Source organism: Bombus terrestris, chromosome 12, assembly GCF_910591885.1.
Source record: "Bombus terrestris chromosome 12, iyBomTerr1.2, whole genome shotgun sequence".
Lineage (NCBI taxonomy): Eukaryota > Metazoa > Arthropoda > Insecta > Hymenoptera > Apidae > Bombus > Bombus terrestris.
The window spans coordinates 8,827,961-8,845,173 of NC_063280.1; the positions used below are offsets into that span (position 1 = coordinate 8,827,961).

Here is a 17,213-nt window from a genome sequence, read left to right on the forward strand (position 1 = left end):
TGAGAAACGCTATATTGAACACTTTACAAACGGCTTTGTCTAATATACGCATCTGCTCATAAATATTAGAACATCATCGTACAAGACTCGATAGCCGGGCTGAATTGCTAACTGGAATTTCTGTTTTTTTAGAAATTAGCAGGAAGTAGACGTGGATCTGGCAATCGACCTTGGTTTCTTGACAGTTGGCAGAGCGGCAGTGGGAAGAATCGCAAAGACTACGAGCAAGAAGAACCACCGGACGTGGACGAATTGCCCATCGAGTTACGCCGCGTAGAGGATGTTAATGTGACATTGAACAAACAGTCAGACTCTCTGAGTATTAAATCTAAGAGTCTGGGTGATATTTTGGAGATTCAGCGACTGGACCTTGTACGATCTAGATCCAGTATTCCTGGTTTGTGCTCCATGTTGACGTCCGAATTGAATCTGGACGGGGAATCGAGGACGTCATCGTCGATGAGTGGCTCGAAGCCACGACTGGTCAAGCAGAAGACTCACCTCGTGGACGACACCGGTTTGGAACATCCTGATAACACTGCCATTCAAGAACTATCTAAGGACATTCCAGACTTTCAGGTTCTTATCATTTTTAGTTCTATCAGGTTCTTATCGTTTCAAGCTTTGATATTTTAATATAAATTATATAGAAAAAGTTCAATTACTCAAATTTAGCTTGGCTATAAATTAATTTTTGTAGATTTCGAATTTTAACTACTGGCTAGAACATTAATATATTTGTTTCGTTTGACACTCAGATAACACCTGGTCATAATTCGAAGCGGGGAAGCATCCTGAAACAGAGCTCGATGAACGAGGAACTAATGTCTATCGATAGGCTAGAAGAGAAAGAAAGGGTACGAAGGAACATAATGAAACAGGCGTCCCTGAACGAGGACATTATCTGCAAAGGGAAAACCTTCGAATCCCTTAGAGACTCCCTCTATTCCGTAAACGCGACAAAGAGATTTCAACTATTGAAAAGTGGCCTTACGAACAAGATTAAACAATCCACGACTAACATCGAGGTATCCGGTATATCGATCAAGAACGGATTCGTGAAGATCTTACAAGGATGGAAATCCACGGAAAATGAAACGAATACAACTAATACGTCGACCGACGAAACGTCTAAGATGATGTACAATGACTCGAAGGTTCAGTCTGTAACTGTGCCGAAAAGAGAGACAGAGGTAATCGAAAGGCGTTTGTCTCGCGAGGACGGTTCGGATTCGTCGAAAGACAGTAGTTTGCAAAGCGACACGAGCGTCGATTCCGAGGACAGTTTCGCGTCCGTGATTTACGTGCCAAAGCAGGACGCACAGCCAACGATAGAGGCTATTATTCCAGCCTCCAGTGGTCATCAGCTGGGAAGCATCTCAGCGCCCCCTTCACCGCGCGTCAAACATCCTCCTGATACATCTAACTCAAGATTGAAGGTCATTACCATATCCCCATTGCTCAAACAGTTCTCAGCTACTAGCAAGTCTCTACCTCCACCTAGTCCACCTGGCCTATCCCCTTGTACTTTAAACCCCGTATTTAGCAGGCCATTCTTTGGTTCAACCACAGTCGCCAACCAGCAACAGGTATCTGGAGACAATACAGTTAACACAAAGAGGGCGGAGGCTTTGAACAATGGCTGTCATCAAACAATCAATGGAGACTTGCAGGGTAATAAAAGGAATATCGAAAGTGAGATTTGCGGGAGGACTAATTTCTGCGAAGAGAAGAAGCCTAGCTTGCAGACTATACGTGCTTATAGATCTATGACTGAGAGTGTGGAGATTGAGGAACCGAAAACTGACAAGGACACTGCTCCACTTTTACCTACTGTGGATGATAGTCCTGATGTGTCGTTGCATGAGAAAAGTACCTTTGAAGTCAATAAGGAGGAAGAGAATCGTAAGGCCAGACTAAATCAGATCAAGGAGTTGCTGAAACAGAAGCCTGGTTTTGCAACTCGAACCAAACCGTCGTTTCCTCTGGTTAGAAGAGCTTCGACGACAGCTAGTGGTCGTTTGGAGGCTGTTACCAAAGTTCTACCACGGTTGCTTTCGTTGGAATTATTCAATCCCGAGACTGATGATCTGGATAGCGATTCCAGTGGAGTGTCGTCGCCGGATTCGGTAGGTTCTGTGATTAGCGTAATCTCTGATGAGAAATACATGGCTAAGAAGGATAATACTAAGTCAGAGTGTACCGAATCCGAAGTGCTAGATAGCTCGGCTGAAAACGTGTCTGATCCCAGTGAGGCGACAGCTGACGAATCATCAGGGTACGTGGCTGATTCCAAGGAGGATGAAACAAAGACAACAGGAGACAGTAGCTCGTCTCAGTCTTCTAGACTTCTAGAAGCTGCAGTTAACGTCGCCAATTCTCTGGAGGATACTGTGGAGACGGTCATCACAAAAACGCACACTAAATCGTATTCGACGCAAATAGCACAACAGGAAAGCGTTGAAAGTTCAGCTAGTAGCGAAACAAGAGTCAGAACTAAGTCGGATATTCAATTGCCAAAGGTGGAGGATACGTGGAACGAAGAATGTCGCAAGCATCTGATAGACTTTACCGAAAAACTTAGTGAAAACTTGATGCATGAGTTGGACGAAAACAAAAACGATCAGAAGAATTTAGATAAACCATTCCTATCGAGGAAAGACTTGGACAAACGCAACTTTGAACACCTACCTCCTTACGACATTCCATCGTCGATATCTACCAAGTCGAAATACAACGATTTATCCAACACGATCGCATGGCTAAGTAACACCAATAATGGTTTCCATGAGGAAATGCATAGGAGCACTTCAGACGACATAATGGATTTCGTGATGGTCTCCAATACCGGAGAATTCATGAACGAGAAAGAAACATCCTCCTTGGATAAACAATCTTCGGAGAAACCTTATCTAAGAAGCGCAAACTCCATAGAGTCTAGCGATATTGGCGAGTCCATCGATAATACGATCAGTTTCAGCGACGGAAGCCACGCGGAGTCCACTGGACGATTGTGCAGCAGCATGATGTCGCTATTATCAAACACCAACGAATACCCTAAATCATATGCTGAGAAACGAAGACTCCAATTACAAAGGAGGTCCGCCTCCGAGGAGACGCCACCTAGGTATCCAGACAATAGCAAACGCAGTACCGATTGTCTGGTAACCACGACAGGAAGTAACGATTCCCTGACCGGATCATCGTCCCAGGAATCTTTACCGTCCGATCGCGGAGGTGGCGCCATTACTTATCATCAGTACTATCACGTGTTCAGGGAGGGCGAGCTGGACCAACTGATCAACAAATACGTGGAGAACTTGCATATTATCTCGTCCTACTATGATCACGCGAGCTGGTGCATCGTCGCGGAAAAGGTGCAGGTCTGGACTATATGACTCGAGGCGGACGCCCCTGTCCCGTTTTCACGCGGAGCGTCGCGCCTCGTGCGTCGCCACGCCGCCGGCTAGATCGCTTATCGGGCAAGGATAATCAGTTCGTGAAGCTCGCTGAAACTTCGTGAAATGCTTCTCGATTCAGTTTACGCGGGCACACGCGTTATGATGAAGAGTAGGCTAATTTCTTTATTATTAAAGGCAAGAGGTATGGTTGGTAGCTAATGAAAATACGTATACAACACTTAAATGAATTTATTATCGCTTTTCTTATTGTTTAGGTCGAAAGTGATTAACATTAGCTGGCCATGAGTTATGGTCGAGTCCAGATAAGCGGGTCAGAAGTATATTAGAATTTTAAAATTGATTTGGAAGACTATGAGAAGACTGGATTTTAACCAAAAGAAACAAAATATAACTTCTAAGCACAGATTTTTGTTTCGGCCAGTTAATCTATTTTTCATCTCAAATCTTACTCCTATCGAAGCATTGTGTATGACTTACATTGAAGAAGAGTATTTTGCTATTTCAAAATTAAAGTTAATTATATGATGAATTCTATTGATCTGCAATTGATATCATTAGCTATCTACCGGAAACAAGAGAGGTTAGGGCAAGATGTTAGATAAAGCGAGTTATAAAAGATGTGGAACGAGGTGTAAATATGTAAAATAAAAAGAAAAAAAGGTACGTTTCCGACGTAAGCGCACAGATCGGTAAACAAAAGATAATTCATCAAATAAGCAACACTACTAGAATAGCGATTTGTATCATTCGTCTAAGTGCTTGACCAAATGTTTCTTCTTTACTTGTCGGTTCATTGTTTTATCATTGGAAAAAAAGTTTCCATTCTAGTCTCGAGTTTCGATTACGTGATAATATGTAGATTTAGTTTAATAGTTAGATCTGTGGTTCCTAATCTTTTCATCGTTCAACTCGTCGGCCACTTGTGATCATTCTCCCATAAAAACGGACGCTATCTTTTCCGTTGCATTATATCTCTATAGTTCGACTATAATTCCACTGTAGGCAGCAGCGTTGCTGTTATCTCTTGGTTTATCTCTGATCATTCTTCTCTCTATTCAGTATTTTTTGTTATTAATATTATTTTATTTAATTTTTTATATAAGTTCTTTTTCCTATAATATTATGGTAATAAAAGATTCTATTTATTTTTTTTTATAAATAAATTAAGTGTAACGTGTATAGAGTTTTTTTAACGCTATTATTTATTGTCATGTCAATATAAAAAGAGAAAGGTGAAACAACGGCGGTAGGGAGAACTGCCCGACCTTGAACATACCAAGAACTGTTCTCTAGTATAGTCATTCAGTTTTCCTCACTCTTTCAGACGTGTAATGTTACCAGGAAGTCTTTCGCTGAATTTCATCTGTCTACAATTTCATAGTTCGGCTATTCTTTTTCCCTAAGAATGACATAAAAGATGCTTCTGTGACGGAACATTTAATTATAGAATGTAATAATAAGTAGGTGCGTTCTAGCAAAGTTAGGAAAATGAAATGCAATTATTCCGCCACGATAGTAATTCTTATATGTTGTTCTTAATTTAAAAATAAACAAAAAAAAAAAAAATAAATAAAAAAAGATATGCGACAATTGCAACAATCATGGGAGACTTTCTTTTTACAATAACGTAAATAATGTAAATAACGACGATTCTCGTTTGACAAGTATTTAAGTATTCACTTCCAGGTATAAGAAACGACGCTTCAATAACGTTCATTTGCCACGCATGTCTCGTAGATAGCGACAAGTTCGTATTATGAAAACCGAGAGTTTAGGGTAATAAATTGTATAGGAACTGCTGTTCCGAAGTAAACGGATGTTATTGCGTTATTACCACGAGGAAATTCAGCTGACGAAACAGGAAGATACGCTGCTTAAAGTTATTGGAGAGTCATCCACTTTGATGCTTAGAAAGCTATTGGACGTTTAGTGAAAATCTGCGACTATTATGGGAACGGTATTATAATTTCGTTACCGACATTTACTTTATTTTTCACACGTTAGAGAAGCCTAACTCTGTTTAAGACTGTTCTCGGGAACAAATTAATACCTTCATTTTTGAATTTATATAAAATTGTATAATTTATGTAAATTATTTTCAGGAATGTTATTACATATGATATTAGCGAATTAATTAGTTGTTTCAAACATTTAAAATATCAATCATTATATATATCAATCATTGCGATATTTAATATCTCAAATATTACAAAATGTGAATATTTAAAACGCATGGTAAAAGTGAGACACCCTGTATATAGAAGCTAATTCAAGATCTTTTTGTGGATAGGATTGCTCCAATTACTTCAAGCAGAATGTTTACTCTTTAAAGTAGCAGACTATACTAAAAAGATACGATTTGTAAGTTTCAGTTGTAAGCAAATGAGAACAAATTGGATGAATATATTCGAAAGTGAAATTAAAAGAGAAACACGTACAACGGATGGTTTCGGTTCACTACAATTTGATATCAAGAAAGTCTAAGAATTTCGATAAAGTTACGAGAATTTATTGTAAACGAGATGCTAACTATTAGAAAGTTACGCAAAGTACTTAGTAGTTACTCATCAAGATTGAGATCGAATTTTGCTAAAGGGAAATCTACTTTATCGACAGAAGATGTAAAAAAATTGTATAAAACAGGACCAAAGTTCAAAATATAGAATACGTTTGTTATTGGCATCGTAAATCGGGGTACAATGTATCGTATGTTCGACAAATAGAAGACTTTCAGATGACTTCGAATTCACTAGATTCAAAAGGGTAAAAAAAAGTGGGAAGCGAGAAACATCTCGGAATTCTGAGCATTTGTAATACCGCAATAACTATCGGACCATTCGAAAATGAGTATACCACGAGATAGCAGAACAACAGTTGACCCTTTATTTAGGAAAATTAGCGAAATCTAACCTTCATGATTCCTTGCTTTTTCAAGGATATTCACGTCGGGACACGACTTCTAGAAACCAAAAGATTTTTCGCGACTTTTAGGGAAAAGTGTCGCGAAAGTTCATCCATAGATGCGTTACATAACGGAACAATTAGTAAGGAACAAATAAACGGGTTAAAATATCTCGACCCTATAATACGACCGGACTGTACATTCCATATATGCATATATTTAAAAAAAAACAATACTGACTGCGAAAACCTTATAGTTAAAAGGAACAAAAAAAAAAAAAGAAGAGAAGAAAGAAAAAATATACATATACATACACGTAGTTCGTGAAGTTGTTGACTTAACGTCAAACCAATTTACAAAAACGTTAAAAACCGTAGATATCATATAGTGGTATATATGATCTCGCACGTATGAAAAGGATTAAATAATTCTTAAAAAAAAAAAGAAGTAAAGTTTTACGGATCCAGTGATATTATACTTCACATGTTATAACGAGCATACTTTGCTACACTTTTTTTTGTAAATATCTTACTGAAAATACAAAACCAATACATATACATAAATACGTGTATACATATATATATCGGCAATCTTCTTACAATTTTGTGAATGTTATCGTGAAAGGTACTGTCTTTAAATGTTAAACAATGATCAGTCACTCTTTTATTAAATATATTCTTCTCTTTGTTAGGAAACCATTTCATCGATAAGTTCACTTTGATTGTTCCTTGTATAAAGTTTGTATAATTGTAAATTGCCTTTTATTAACTATATTAAAACTGAATTTTATTGTCACAGTTAATGATACGATTCTCGATACTTAAAAGAGAAAAAGAAGCGTACAAAGATATTGTTTTGAAAGATGCGACATTTGGTGACACTAGCGCCATCACGGAACATAACTAGTGAAGCACAATCGATAAAATCGGAATTCTACGTAATTCGCGATTTTAATCGAAAGCCTAATTGTTGCTCACCTATGTTACGAACGTTCACGTTCATTTCCAGCAGTTATTTAACGCGTTCTTTTTTGTTCTTCTTTTCCACAATATAGTTGTAATATTTTATTTCTAAGTTTAACCAATATAACGTACGATCCATGTAGAAATAATATGCAAAAATAGATCTCGAAAGTGAATGGTCAAGTACATGAAGTAAGGTTGTAAAAAGAGACAGTTAAATCGATAATTGAAATGCGAATGTTATGCAAATTCATATTTTTACGGGAATAACTAAAGAAAAATGAAATTTTTTTTCATTCATTAAATATTATGGCAAGTATTTTATTTTGAATGTTTTATATACTTTTTAAACTTTAAATTTTCCATAAATATATAAACATTCGTAATTTAATAGTAATAGCTATTATAGATTGAACATGTGCGAATTATTGTTTCTAACTTATCGAAGGAGAATTTTATATACAAAATATTTCTATTTACCACTATCTTTAGTTAATATTTTCATATGTGCGTATAGTCTTCCTCAATAATTTTCTTTGGTTCGATCGAATCAAAAGTATCGATATATTCGCATATGTCTACCAGTGGATAAGAAATGATTTTAGGTTTTCTATTTGTAATTCCAGCGCAGATTAAAGAACGAACAAAAAAGAATACGAAGAAAACTGTCAGGTTATAATGCTGCATCTAGAGAAGGCTGTGTTTGACATAGCTTAAATCTGTATATATGTTACGTGCATGTATATGATATACATACACGCATACCAGTGCGTACACAAAAAGAACATTGCGTACAAAGGAGAAAAACGTACATAATGCACAGATTACACACCGTATATAAGGTCTAATAATCCCACACTTATATAGCGAATATTTAAAAGGAAAAATGAATTGTTCTTCGCGCATATTTATTCCCCTTCCATCCAACGAGAAGTGTATAATTATTATTGCGATAATAACACGAGGTTCAGTGTTGCATACGACTTTCTATTACATTATAGCATCTCGCGCATTATTCCAGTAAATACTAGGAATCAGTCTGAAAACTTTCCTTTGGTATCGTGGAAACAAGGAACAAATATGTATTTTCTATTGATACGATTTTCTTTTCAATTTGTTCATTTCTTTTTTACTTCCTTTGTTTTATTTTCGATTATAAGATAAATGCAAGATATATTAAATCGTATTTTTAAGACAAATAGCAATTTGTTCCTTGTATCCTTGTTCCATTTGAAGCTTCTCAGATTCTCGATTCTGATTAATACACATTATAAAATTGTACTCGATGAAAATGATAACTATAGAAATGATGTTATTTACGACAGATCCGTAATTGCGTACCATCAAAGAACCACAGTTAGTAGTAGATGTACTCAAAGCGAATTAAAACTCCTGTTTCGTTTCCTCTCGACCATTTCCGTTTATCTGCACGAATATCAGGGTAATAACCTCACTACGTGAATTTTTCAACGGACGTCGATGAGTATAATCGCAATGAACTTAAAATGATTTCTCGATTACATCCTCTCGCATGATTCAATGTAATGTTGCTTGTGGAAAATAGTTTTTCCGCCAAAAGTTACTGATGTTTAACCAACAAACATTTTAAGCTCATGTAAGACATTCAACTATATATAAGCGAAACAGATCCATCCCCGATATTACGAACTTGCAAATGTTCTATTTTATTTAATACTTACTATCATCTTATTATTAAACACCTATTATCTAATTACAATACTTCATGTGACTATCGAAGTGTTAACGATGGGTGCAAATTTTTGAAAGCGTTTAATTCTAAGTGAACATAACGGGGAGCGTTACAAGACATTTCTTCGGTAATTACGATTCTAGCTTGGGGTACGTTATGTTTGGGCGGTACCTCTGAGATGTTTAAAAAGATATTGACAATATATATACATGTGATTGACAGAAGGTTCCATCACAATTTTGTAAACTACATCGTATTTCTATAGGATTTACCATTCGGAGAATGTAGGAAGTATAAAAGGGCACGCGAATTTAATCATTGAATCAGAGAAAGAGAAAAACGATAAATTAACAAATTTGATAACACAAATAATAAGCTAACAGTTTATTGTAACTGTTTTAATTTTCAAAATGATTAATAATCCTTAATAATTGGGAGAGCTGCATGTAACTCGAAAAATTCGCGTGCCCACGAAATGTCCTTGTTCTTCCGCTTTAGTAATATCGTATAAAATAGTATTTTCCTTTCTTTTCTCTTTTTTCTTTTGTCTCTCAATAACACCGTAAGTACATGCGGTCCAGTTACACGTTATATAAATACGTTTATTGAAACTTTCCATAACGATACCGAATTATCGATTCAGTGCACTTCGATCAATTAATTAAACGTTCGTATTCATTTTGAACGTCTAGCTAGGCCATGTTCGAAACCAGACCAGACTACTATTTTATACCTGTATTTCACGATCAAGATATTAAAATCATTATCCAATGCGCATTATTATGTGTATGTACATTTTGTTTAATAGAGATAATATTTCATATTTCTCACAGAATTATTGACTATGATACCCTTTGGAAATGAATACTACTCCAGGCGATTTTGAAAAAAATTAATCCGTTTTGTGAGTTTTTAAATATTTTCAGTAGTAATTCAGAAAAATTATTTTAATTGCTTTAACTTAGTTTAATTTGCCAAATTGTTTTAATTTATTTAAAATTGACTGTTTTCAATCTCTCTGATCGGTTGTCTTTAACAGTAGTTTTTAGAGGTAAGTTATAATATGTTTAATTACTTATATCAGCAAGGTATTAAAGAATGCATTTTAATTATGTCTTTCGTTTATTCATAATTACTAATAGTTTTCATTGTTGTTAATAATATTTTCATTATTAAGTGATTTACTGTATGTGTATATATATATATACACACGTGTATGTGTCTGTGTTATCCATATATTTAATACATCATTGCACAATCTTGTTTCACTGCATTTCTATCAACAAATTTGTTAATACATAATACAGATTACGTTGTTGTAGTTAATACAATTTATAAGTAAATTTTATTAATACGGTTATTATGACTGTAAACAATATATAATTTTTACTATTACATAATTATCAAAAGTAGATATATTATGAGGCACTGAAAGATTAAGTTTTGATAAAAGCAGTGAACCTTTTGAATATGCGAGCATATAATTTATATGCTGTTTTTTTCATATAAAAAATGCTAACATATTTCCCTTATTTACTTTTACAGTAAGTGTACAATATTTCCTAAAAAAAAAAAAAAATGAAAGCGTATATGTACATGTACGTAAATTACAAATTTCTCAAGTAAATCTATGTACATGTATTTATCAAAATATAATAAGTAAGTATCTTATCATAATATATTTGATAAGCATTTTAAATATAAGTTATCCACTTTACAAAATTATCCTGTGCAAATAAAATATGCACAGAAACTTCAAGATACCATCTTAAAGTTCTTTCATTTTCTTCTTTTTTTTATAAAAAAGTAACAACACAGATTAATGCATAACGAAGTTATATGCCTCTGTTTTTTCATTATTCATATTTCATGAATTCATAATTGTTTTAAGCGATAAAAATATAACATTCTTTTTATATTTTATAAATCGATTATCTGAGTGAACGGATTGGAAAACAAGTGCTATGATGAAACATTCATATCTCTAACTAAAATCGTAAAGCAATCCTAAAATTAATGCTTATAAAACCAATTCTTTCCTTTACATCTTTTATACATTTTTCATCTATATAGAAGCGTGTTCTTATTCACGTCTTAAATTTTCAAGCCTAGCTTGCAGATCTGCATCCGCATCTGTCAAATTTCCACCTTCGTCATTCCCTGTCGCAGTCGCAACTGGTTGCTTGGAATTTGCTACATTTAATGAACCGGATGCTTGAGGTAAACCTGACAATTGATCTGTCAATTGAAGACCTAATTCGTCCAAAACTTGCGACACAATGGCATCACTGTATAAACAGTATAAATACAATTGAAATATTCAATGAACAAAAGTCAATACTTTTTAGAGATATAAATATTTTTATTTAGAAATTGCAAAAATACCTTTCCTCTTCATCACCCTCATCTTCCATTGCGTCATCAATAGCATCATTCATAATTTCCTCTTTCATATCCATTATTTCTGACTGCTTTTCAAACTCTTGTAATATTTTTTGTATTTGAGGAAGATTTAATTGTCTGTACAATCATATAATTTTCATGTATAGCAAGCAATAAAAAATTCTTTCTAATTCTAATTTTAAATGAACAGGGCAAGTACTCACTTGTTCATATTTTGCATAGCTCTTGTGACTCCCTTCATTGCTTGTGCCATTGTGTTTTGTGAACGCAATGTTTGAATCTTTAAAGAAACTGCTTGGATATTTGCTTTCATCAACATAAATTTTTTCACATAACGTCTAGTTCTTACAAGATCTTTAGCCATAATCTTCACTGCATCCTATCAAACAGTAAATAAATATCACCCAATAGTATACAAAATAATTTCAAACAAGATCAGGTTACCATTTGCCCATCTTTAGCAAGTTTCTTTATATCCACAATAATCTTTTTTTCTTGTTGTTCCATCCTCATTCTCTCTCTGTCAAGATCCCGCATAGCTTTGTTTAAAGCTCTCTGATTTTTCCTGAGCATCTCCTCAGGAGTAATACGTTTCCCAAATAACCACTCCATGATTAAAGTAGAAATGCTATAGCAACTTCACCTATTAAAATTAATATTGATGCATAAATCATAATGAAAGTTTAAAGAAGGTTATGATTACCTTTGAGCAAAAATAAAAATAATTAATATTTGAGAAAAAAAGACATAATTACAGAAATAATTGATAGAAGATGATTAACTTTCAAAGAATCGATTATATATAGACATAGAGAGAAAATATATTAATATTTATCTTATAAGACAACAGCTTTTAATGCAAAAATTACCTAATTATATTAGAGATTATCTCGGAAGATATGAATAAAGAAAATTATAATAAAATGCTTGATCGTTTGAAAATGACGTTTTATAGGTTAGGAAGTTTATATCAAGATCAGCAATTTGATTTGACAGACTGAATGAGTCACAAAATAATCAGTCACAGGTCAAATATTGTTACAAATACTACTGTATATAACTGTGTATTACAGATCATTTTGACTTTGACATTTTAGTTTTTCTTAAAGTATAAGAGATAATATAACGTTATCATGATACATCGCACGAATATCGTATGAATATGGTTATATGGAATTTACTACAGCACTTCCCTTCGTAACGATACCATAGAATTACAAATATATGTAAACAATCTTCGTACATTAAAATATAACCGCATACAACTTACAAGACTGACTTTAAAATGTTAATTTGATAATTATTAATGTTATCATAAAGGAATTTTTTATTTTTATCCTTGCATTTTACTAATAATACTGGAAATTGTAAATTAATTTTTTTTAATCAAAAATAAAATATATGGTATTTAAAGATTGTGCAAAATTAAAAATTTATTTAGGAAAAATTATGAAATTTTCCTTGGTACTTTAATAGTTTTAAAATTGTTTTAAGTAGTTTTATTCTAATTCGTGAAACATACTGTATCAATATAATTAATTATCTCTTCTAATGTGAACAAATTCCAAGTTTACAATTAATCGAGTTAAACTGTTTCATAAAGTAATGAAGTTGAAAAATATACAGGATGGCGTAGCTAAATGAGATGATACCTGATCACTGATCATGTACATGTTGCGTTGATAACTTCACTTTACATTATAAAAAATGTATTATTATAGGTTTACTTATACCTTTATCTTAATTATTGTTTAGAAACCGCAACTTTATTTCTAACTGAAAAGAAACGAAGTTATAAAATAAAAATAGTTAACTTAAAACATAATGTAACAACTATCAAAATATTTTGAAATAAATATCATGTCATGCGTACAGTATCGCATATTTGTACCTCCAAACGTATGATGTCAGAATCTCTTAGTTAAAGTTAATAATATTTTCTTGTAAAACCAAGTTTAGAGATAAAATATTCTACAAAAATGAAGACGGCTTTAATGGTGGCTGAAAAACCATCTTTGGCAGCTTCGTTAGCCAATATTTTAAGTAATGGTCGGTGTACATCTCGAAAAGGTAGGTTATGTTTTTTTGAAATTTAATACATAGATACAATTTTATGATAAATATTTTAAATTAAAAAGATAAAATTTTCGATACCATAATTCATAGATACCTGTATTTCATATTACACTTTTTAATAACAAAAAAATTTAGGTTTAAATGGATCTTGTTCAATACACGAATGGATAGGTCAATTCAGGTCTGAAAATATAAATTTTAAAATGACCTCTGTCTTTGGTCATGTTATGACATTAGATTTTATTGGCAAATATAATAACTGGGACAAGGTTGATCCTGTAAGTAAAAAATTTTTAGTCTTGCCATTCTATTTTATTATATTATTTTATTGTATTAGTAACGTACTACTTGTTATGTTTAAGGCAGAGTTATTTTCATGCCCAACTGAAAAGAAGGAAGCAGTTCCTAGATTGAAAATTCCTTTTCTCTTGGCTAAGGAAGGAGCTCATTGTGATTATTTAATATTATGGCTAGATTGTGACAAAGAAGGTGAAAATATCTGTTTTGAAGTTATACATGCAGTTCAGCAAGGAATGAATAAGAGACTAAATCCAAATGTAAGTTTGCTTAATTTTAATCTAATTATTCATATTAATTTAATGAAATTTTATAAATTTTATATTTGTTATAGGATATTTGGAGAGCAAGATTTTCTGCTATTACAGAAAAGGACATAAAAGCTGCATTGGCAAACCTGGTAAGGCCAAATGAAAATGAAGCAAAGAGTGTTGATGCTCGACAAGAGATAGATCTACGAATTGGTTGTGCTTTTACGAGGTTCCAGACAAAATTTTTTCAGGTAGAATGATATTGAAGCAGTTTTTACTGTTCATATTATATATTAATTTAATATTTCCTTTTTCTTTTCATAGGGTAAATATGGAGATTTAGATGTGTCTCTTATTTCCTATGGTCCTTGTCAAACACCAACATTAGGATTTTGTGTGCAAAGGCATGATGAAATTCAAACATTCAAGCCAGATCCTTACTGGGTTCTACAGGTATAGTATTAAAATAAGTGTCTTATCTTGGCTTATAACTTTCCCTTATATGTCAGAATATAATTCTTCTGAGGAAGAAGATAAACTTGAATGTATTGAAGGTTACAGTTAAAACATCCGATGGCCAAGACATTATTTTGAGTTGGAGCCGCGTGCGATCTTTTGACAAGGAGATAGCAAATATGTTTCTGAGTCACGTGAAAGAGTATGACCAAGCAACGTAAGTTTTAGATATTTGTATGTACGAATATTTCGTGTTAATATTAAGATAATGTAACGATGTTTATCCAATTAATTATTATAGGGTTATAAGCGTAGAAAGTACAGAAAAGACGAAATCGCGACCTATAGCTTTAAATACAGTAGAGTTAATGAGAATAGCAAGTTCGGGTTTAGGAATGGGTCCCCATCACGCTATGCAGATTGCAGAACGTCTTTATACTCAAGGATACATAAGTTATCCTCGAACTGAGACAACATTATACCCAGAAAATTTCGATTTGCTGTAAGTCAAAAGCAACTTCAAAATTTATTTATATTTTACTTATATATATGCAAAAGTATCTATATTTAGTGCAGCATTGAAGCAACAGCAGAACAATCCTGATTGGGGCGATCAAGTTCGTAAAATATTAGCAACAGGCATTAATAGACCGAAGAAAGGGCTCAATGTTGGAGACCATCCTCCCATTACTCCAATGAAACATGCTACTCGAAACGATCTCGATGGTGATACATGGAGATTATATGATTATATAACTCGACATTTTATAGCCACGGTAAATATGTATTGCTAATTGAATATCTTATATATCAATTTTTATTTACTTTAGAGGGCTTAAATATTTAATATCTTGCAGCTGGCTCACGATTGTAAATACTTGAGTACCACAGTTAAATTCGAAATAGGAATGGAAATGTTTATGGCGAATGGTCATAGTTCAATAGATCCTGGATATACTAACATACTTACATGGCAAGCACTTGGAAGCAACGATACTTTACCCAAATTTACACCTGGTGAAAAAGTTAATATACAAGAGGTAGTAAATGTAGAAAATGGAGAGTGAAAATACTTTAATCAAATAATTTATAATTGTGTTTTATAATTTTTGTAGATGAAGTTAGTCGAATGTTATACACAACCACCAGATTATTTGACAGAATCTGAATTAATATCACTTATGGAAAAACACGGTATTGGAACTGATGCCTCTATTCCAGTACACATAAACAATATATGTATGCGAAATTATGTTAATGTAACAACTGGTAGAAAATTAGTTCCGACATCTTTAGGAATTGTGTTAGTTCACGGATATCAAAAAGTATGTAGCTTTTTACATATATGAGGAATAATAAGTTACTTCTAGTAATATGTTTGTATTAATATTAGATAGATCCTGAGCTAGTTCTACCTACTATGAGATCCGCAGTAGAGGAGCAGTTAAATCTAATAGCTTTAGGTAGAGCAGACTTTCACGCTGTGTTACAACATACCGTTGAAATTTTCAAACAAAAATTTCATTATTTTGTAAAAAGTATCGAAGCGATGGATCAGTTGTTTGAAGTTTCATTTTCTCCTCTTTCTGCGTCAGGAAAAGCTCATTCCAGGTATATTTTACGTTCCAGTAAATATATATGATTACCTAAATATTTATTCTTTTCTTTTATTGACAATACTTTCCTGTATTCAGATGTGGAAAGTGTCGACGTTACATGAAATATATACAAACAAAACCGTCGAGAATGCACTGCGCACATTGTAACGAAACGTACAATCTCCCACAAAACGGGAATATTCGAATTTATAAAGAATTAAAGTGCCCATTAGACGACTTCGAATTGCTCTCATGGTCCACTGGTGCACGGGGAAAAAGTTATACATTTTGTCCATATTGTTACAATAATCCTCCATTTAGGTAATTTTATTCTTGCGAACAGATAGGATATAGAGAACACATTCAATCTCGTATTGTTTAAATACGTACTAACTATTGCATGAATCATGAATTCCAGAGATATGAAAAAGGGAATGAGTGGTTGCAATTCTTGCACACACCCGACCTGTCCACATGGCATGAATTCTAATGGTTTATCGAGTTGTTTAGAGTGTAATGCTGGTATACTCGTCCTCGATCCTTCGGCTGCACCAAAATGGAAACTTGTGTGCAATCGTTGTGACGTTATTATTCATTTATTCGAAAATGCCCACAAAGTGACGGTTGATACGGAGGTGTGCGACTGTGGGGCTCAATTAGTTACCGTAGAGTATAAGCAGGTAAAGAGCAATAAACCTTAAACGTTACATTCTAATTGGAAAAGTCATTTATATTCGAAGAATATTAAAATGAATTTTTTTTTTTTTTGTTTAAATGATAGGAAAAAAGCAAGCTTCCCAATGAAGCTACGGAGATGACTGGTTGCGTTTTTTGCACACCAGCTTTCATGGCTCTCGTGGAAAAGCATCGTGCAGTCGCCTCAAAACCGGTTACAACTCGTGGCCGTGGTCACGCTAAAGGTCGTAGTCGGGGTAAACCCCGTCCACCGAAAGATAAGATGGCACAATTGGCTGCGTATTTTGTATAATTGATTTCATTTGTAAATGAAGAGTACATAGATGACACTAATCCCTTCCTATTCACACTTTGACACTTTCGCTATTGCGATATATCCCGAAAATAAATCGAACTCTATTTACTACCTCAATGACTCATATATCATGTTACTTTTTTG

General features: G+C 33.6%; 3 protein-coding genes across 10 annotated transcripts in view; 2 read left to right on the forward strand and 1 right to left on the reverse strand.

Moving 5' to 3' along the window:
* Positions 1 to 9,820, forward strand: part of LOC100649346 — a 46,779-nt gene extending 36,959 nt beyond the window's left edge. For 5 of the 6 annotated variants that reach the window (XM_003399702.4, XM_020865964.2, XM_012314935.3 and 2 more), the window contains 2 exons: positions 133 to 579; positions 759 to 9,820. In XM_003399702.4, the coding sequence (XP_003399750.2) occupies positions 133 to 579; positions 759 to 3,398 (3,087 nt within the window). In that variant the 3' untranslated portion in view covers positions 3,399 to 9,820. The remainder of the gene's footprint in view (positions 1 to 132; positions 580 to 758) is intronic. The other variant, XR_007225956.1, reaches the window with a different exon arrangement.
* A 280-nt stretch (positions 9,821 to 10,100) lies between these two features.
* LOC100651258 (charged multivesicular body protein 2a) lies at positions 10,101 to 13,006 on the reverse strand. 2 transcript variants are annotated; one of them, XM_048410951.1, is made up of 5 exons: positions 12,923 to 13,006; positions 11,845 to 12,043; positions 11,604 to 11,779; positions 11,383 to 11,517; positions 10,101 to 11,285 (listed from the first exon to the last, which is right to left on the reverse strand). In XM_048410951.1, exons 2-5 carry the CDS (start codon positions 12,010 to 12,012, stop codon positions 11,081 to 11,083), a joined length of 684 nt encoding a protein of 227 aa, XP_048266908.1. In that variant the 5' UTR covers positions 12,013 to 12,043; positions 12,923 to 13,006; the 3' UTR covers positions 10,101 to 11,080. The 2 variants fall into 2 exon arrangements, with proteins under 2 accessions (XP_048266908.1, XP_003399765.3); XM_003399717.4 differs by lacking the exon at positions 12,923 to 13,006 and adding an exon at positions 12,270 to 12,679.
* Positions 13,007 to 13,127: 121 nt separating this feature from the next.
* Positions 13,128 to 17,186, forward strand: LOC100648876 (DNA topoisomerase 3-beta-1). 2 transcript variants are annotated; one of them, XM_012314934.3, is made up of 14 exons: positions 13,128 to 13,470; positions 13,612 to 13,754; positions 13,839 to 14,033; positions 14,108 to 14,275; positions 14,349 to 14,477; positions 14,579 to 14,697; positions 14,782 to 14,982; positions 15,052 to 15,256; positions 15,338 to 15,520; positions 15,596 to 15,805; positions 15,874 to 16,091; positions 16,175 to 16,399; positions 16,497 to 16,758; positions 16,860 to 17,186. In XM_012314934.3, exons 1-14 carry the CDS (start codon positions 13,380 to 13,382, stop codon positions 17,064 to 17,066), a joined length of 2,556 nt encoding a protein of 851 aa, XP_012170324.1. In that variant the 5' UTR covers positions 13,128 to 13,379; the 3' UTR covers positions 17,067 to 17,186. The 2 variants fall into 2 exon arrangements, with proteins under 2 accessions (XP_012170324.1, XP_048266888.1); XM_048410931.1 differs by lacking the exon at positions 13,128 to 13,470 and having other exon boundaries at positions 13,616 to 13,754; positions 13,843 to 14,033.
* Positions 17,187 to 17,213: the final 27 nt, after the last annotated feature.

Coding starts and splice junctions, on each gene's coding strand:
- LOC100651258 (XM_048410951.1), bottom strand. CDS start 12,012: ATGGAGTGGTTATTTGGGAAACGTATTACTCCTGAGGAGATGCTCAGG. Junction 11,780..11,844: donor TTGCTAAAGATGGGCAAATG/GTAACCTGATCT, acceptor ACTGTTTGATAG/GATGCAGTGAAGATTATGGC. Junction 11,286..11,382: donor GAGGGTGATGAAGAGGAAAG/GTATTTTTGCAA, acceptor CTGTTTATACAG/TGATGCCATTGTGTCGCAAG.
- LOC100648876 (XM_012314934.3), top strand. CDS start 13,380: ATGAAGACGGCTTTAATGGTGGCTGAAAAACCATCTTTGGCAGCTTCG. Junction 15,806..15,873: donor TAGTTCACGGATATCAAAAA/GTATGTAGCTTT, acceptor TATTAATATTAG/ATAGATCCTGAGCTAGTTCT. Junction 16,759..16,859: donor TTACCGTAGAGTATAAGCAG/GTAAAGAGCAAT, acceptor TTTAAATGATAG/GAAAAAAGCAAGCTTCCCAA.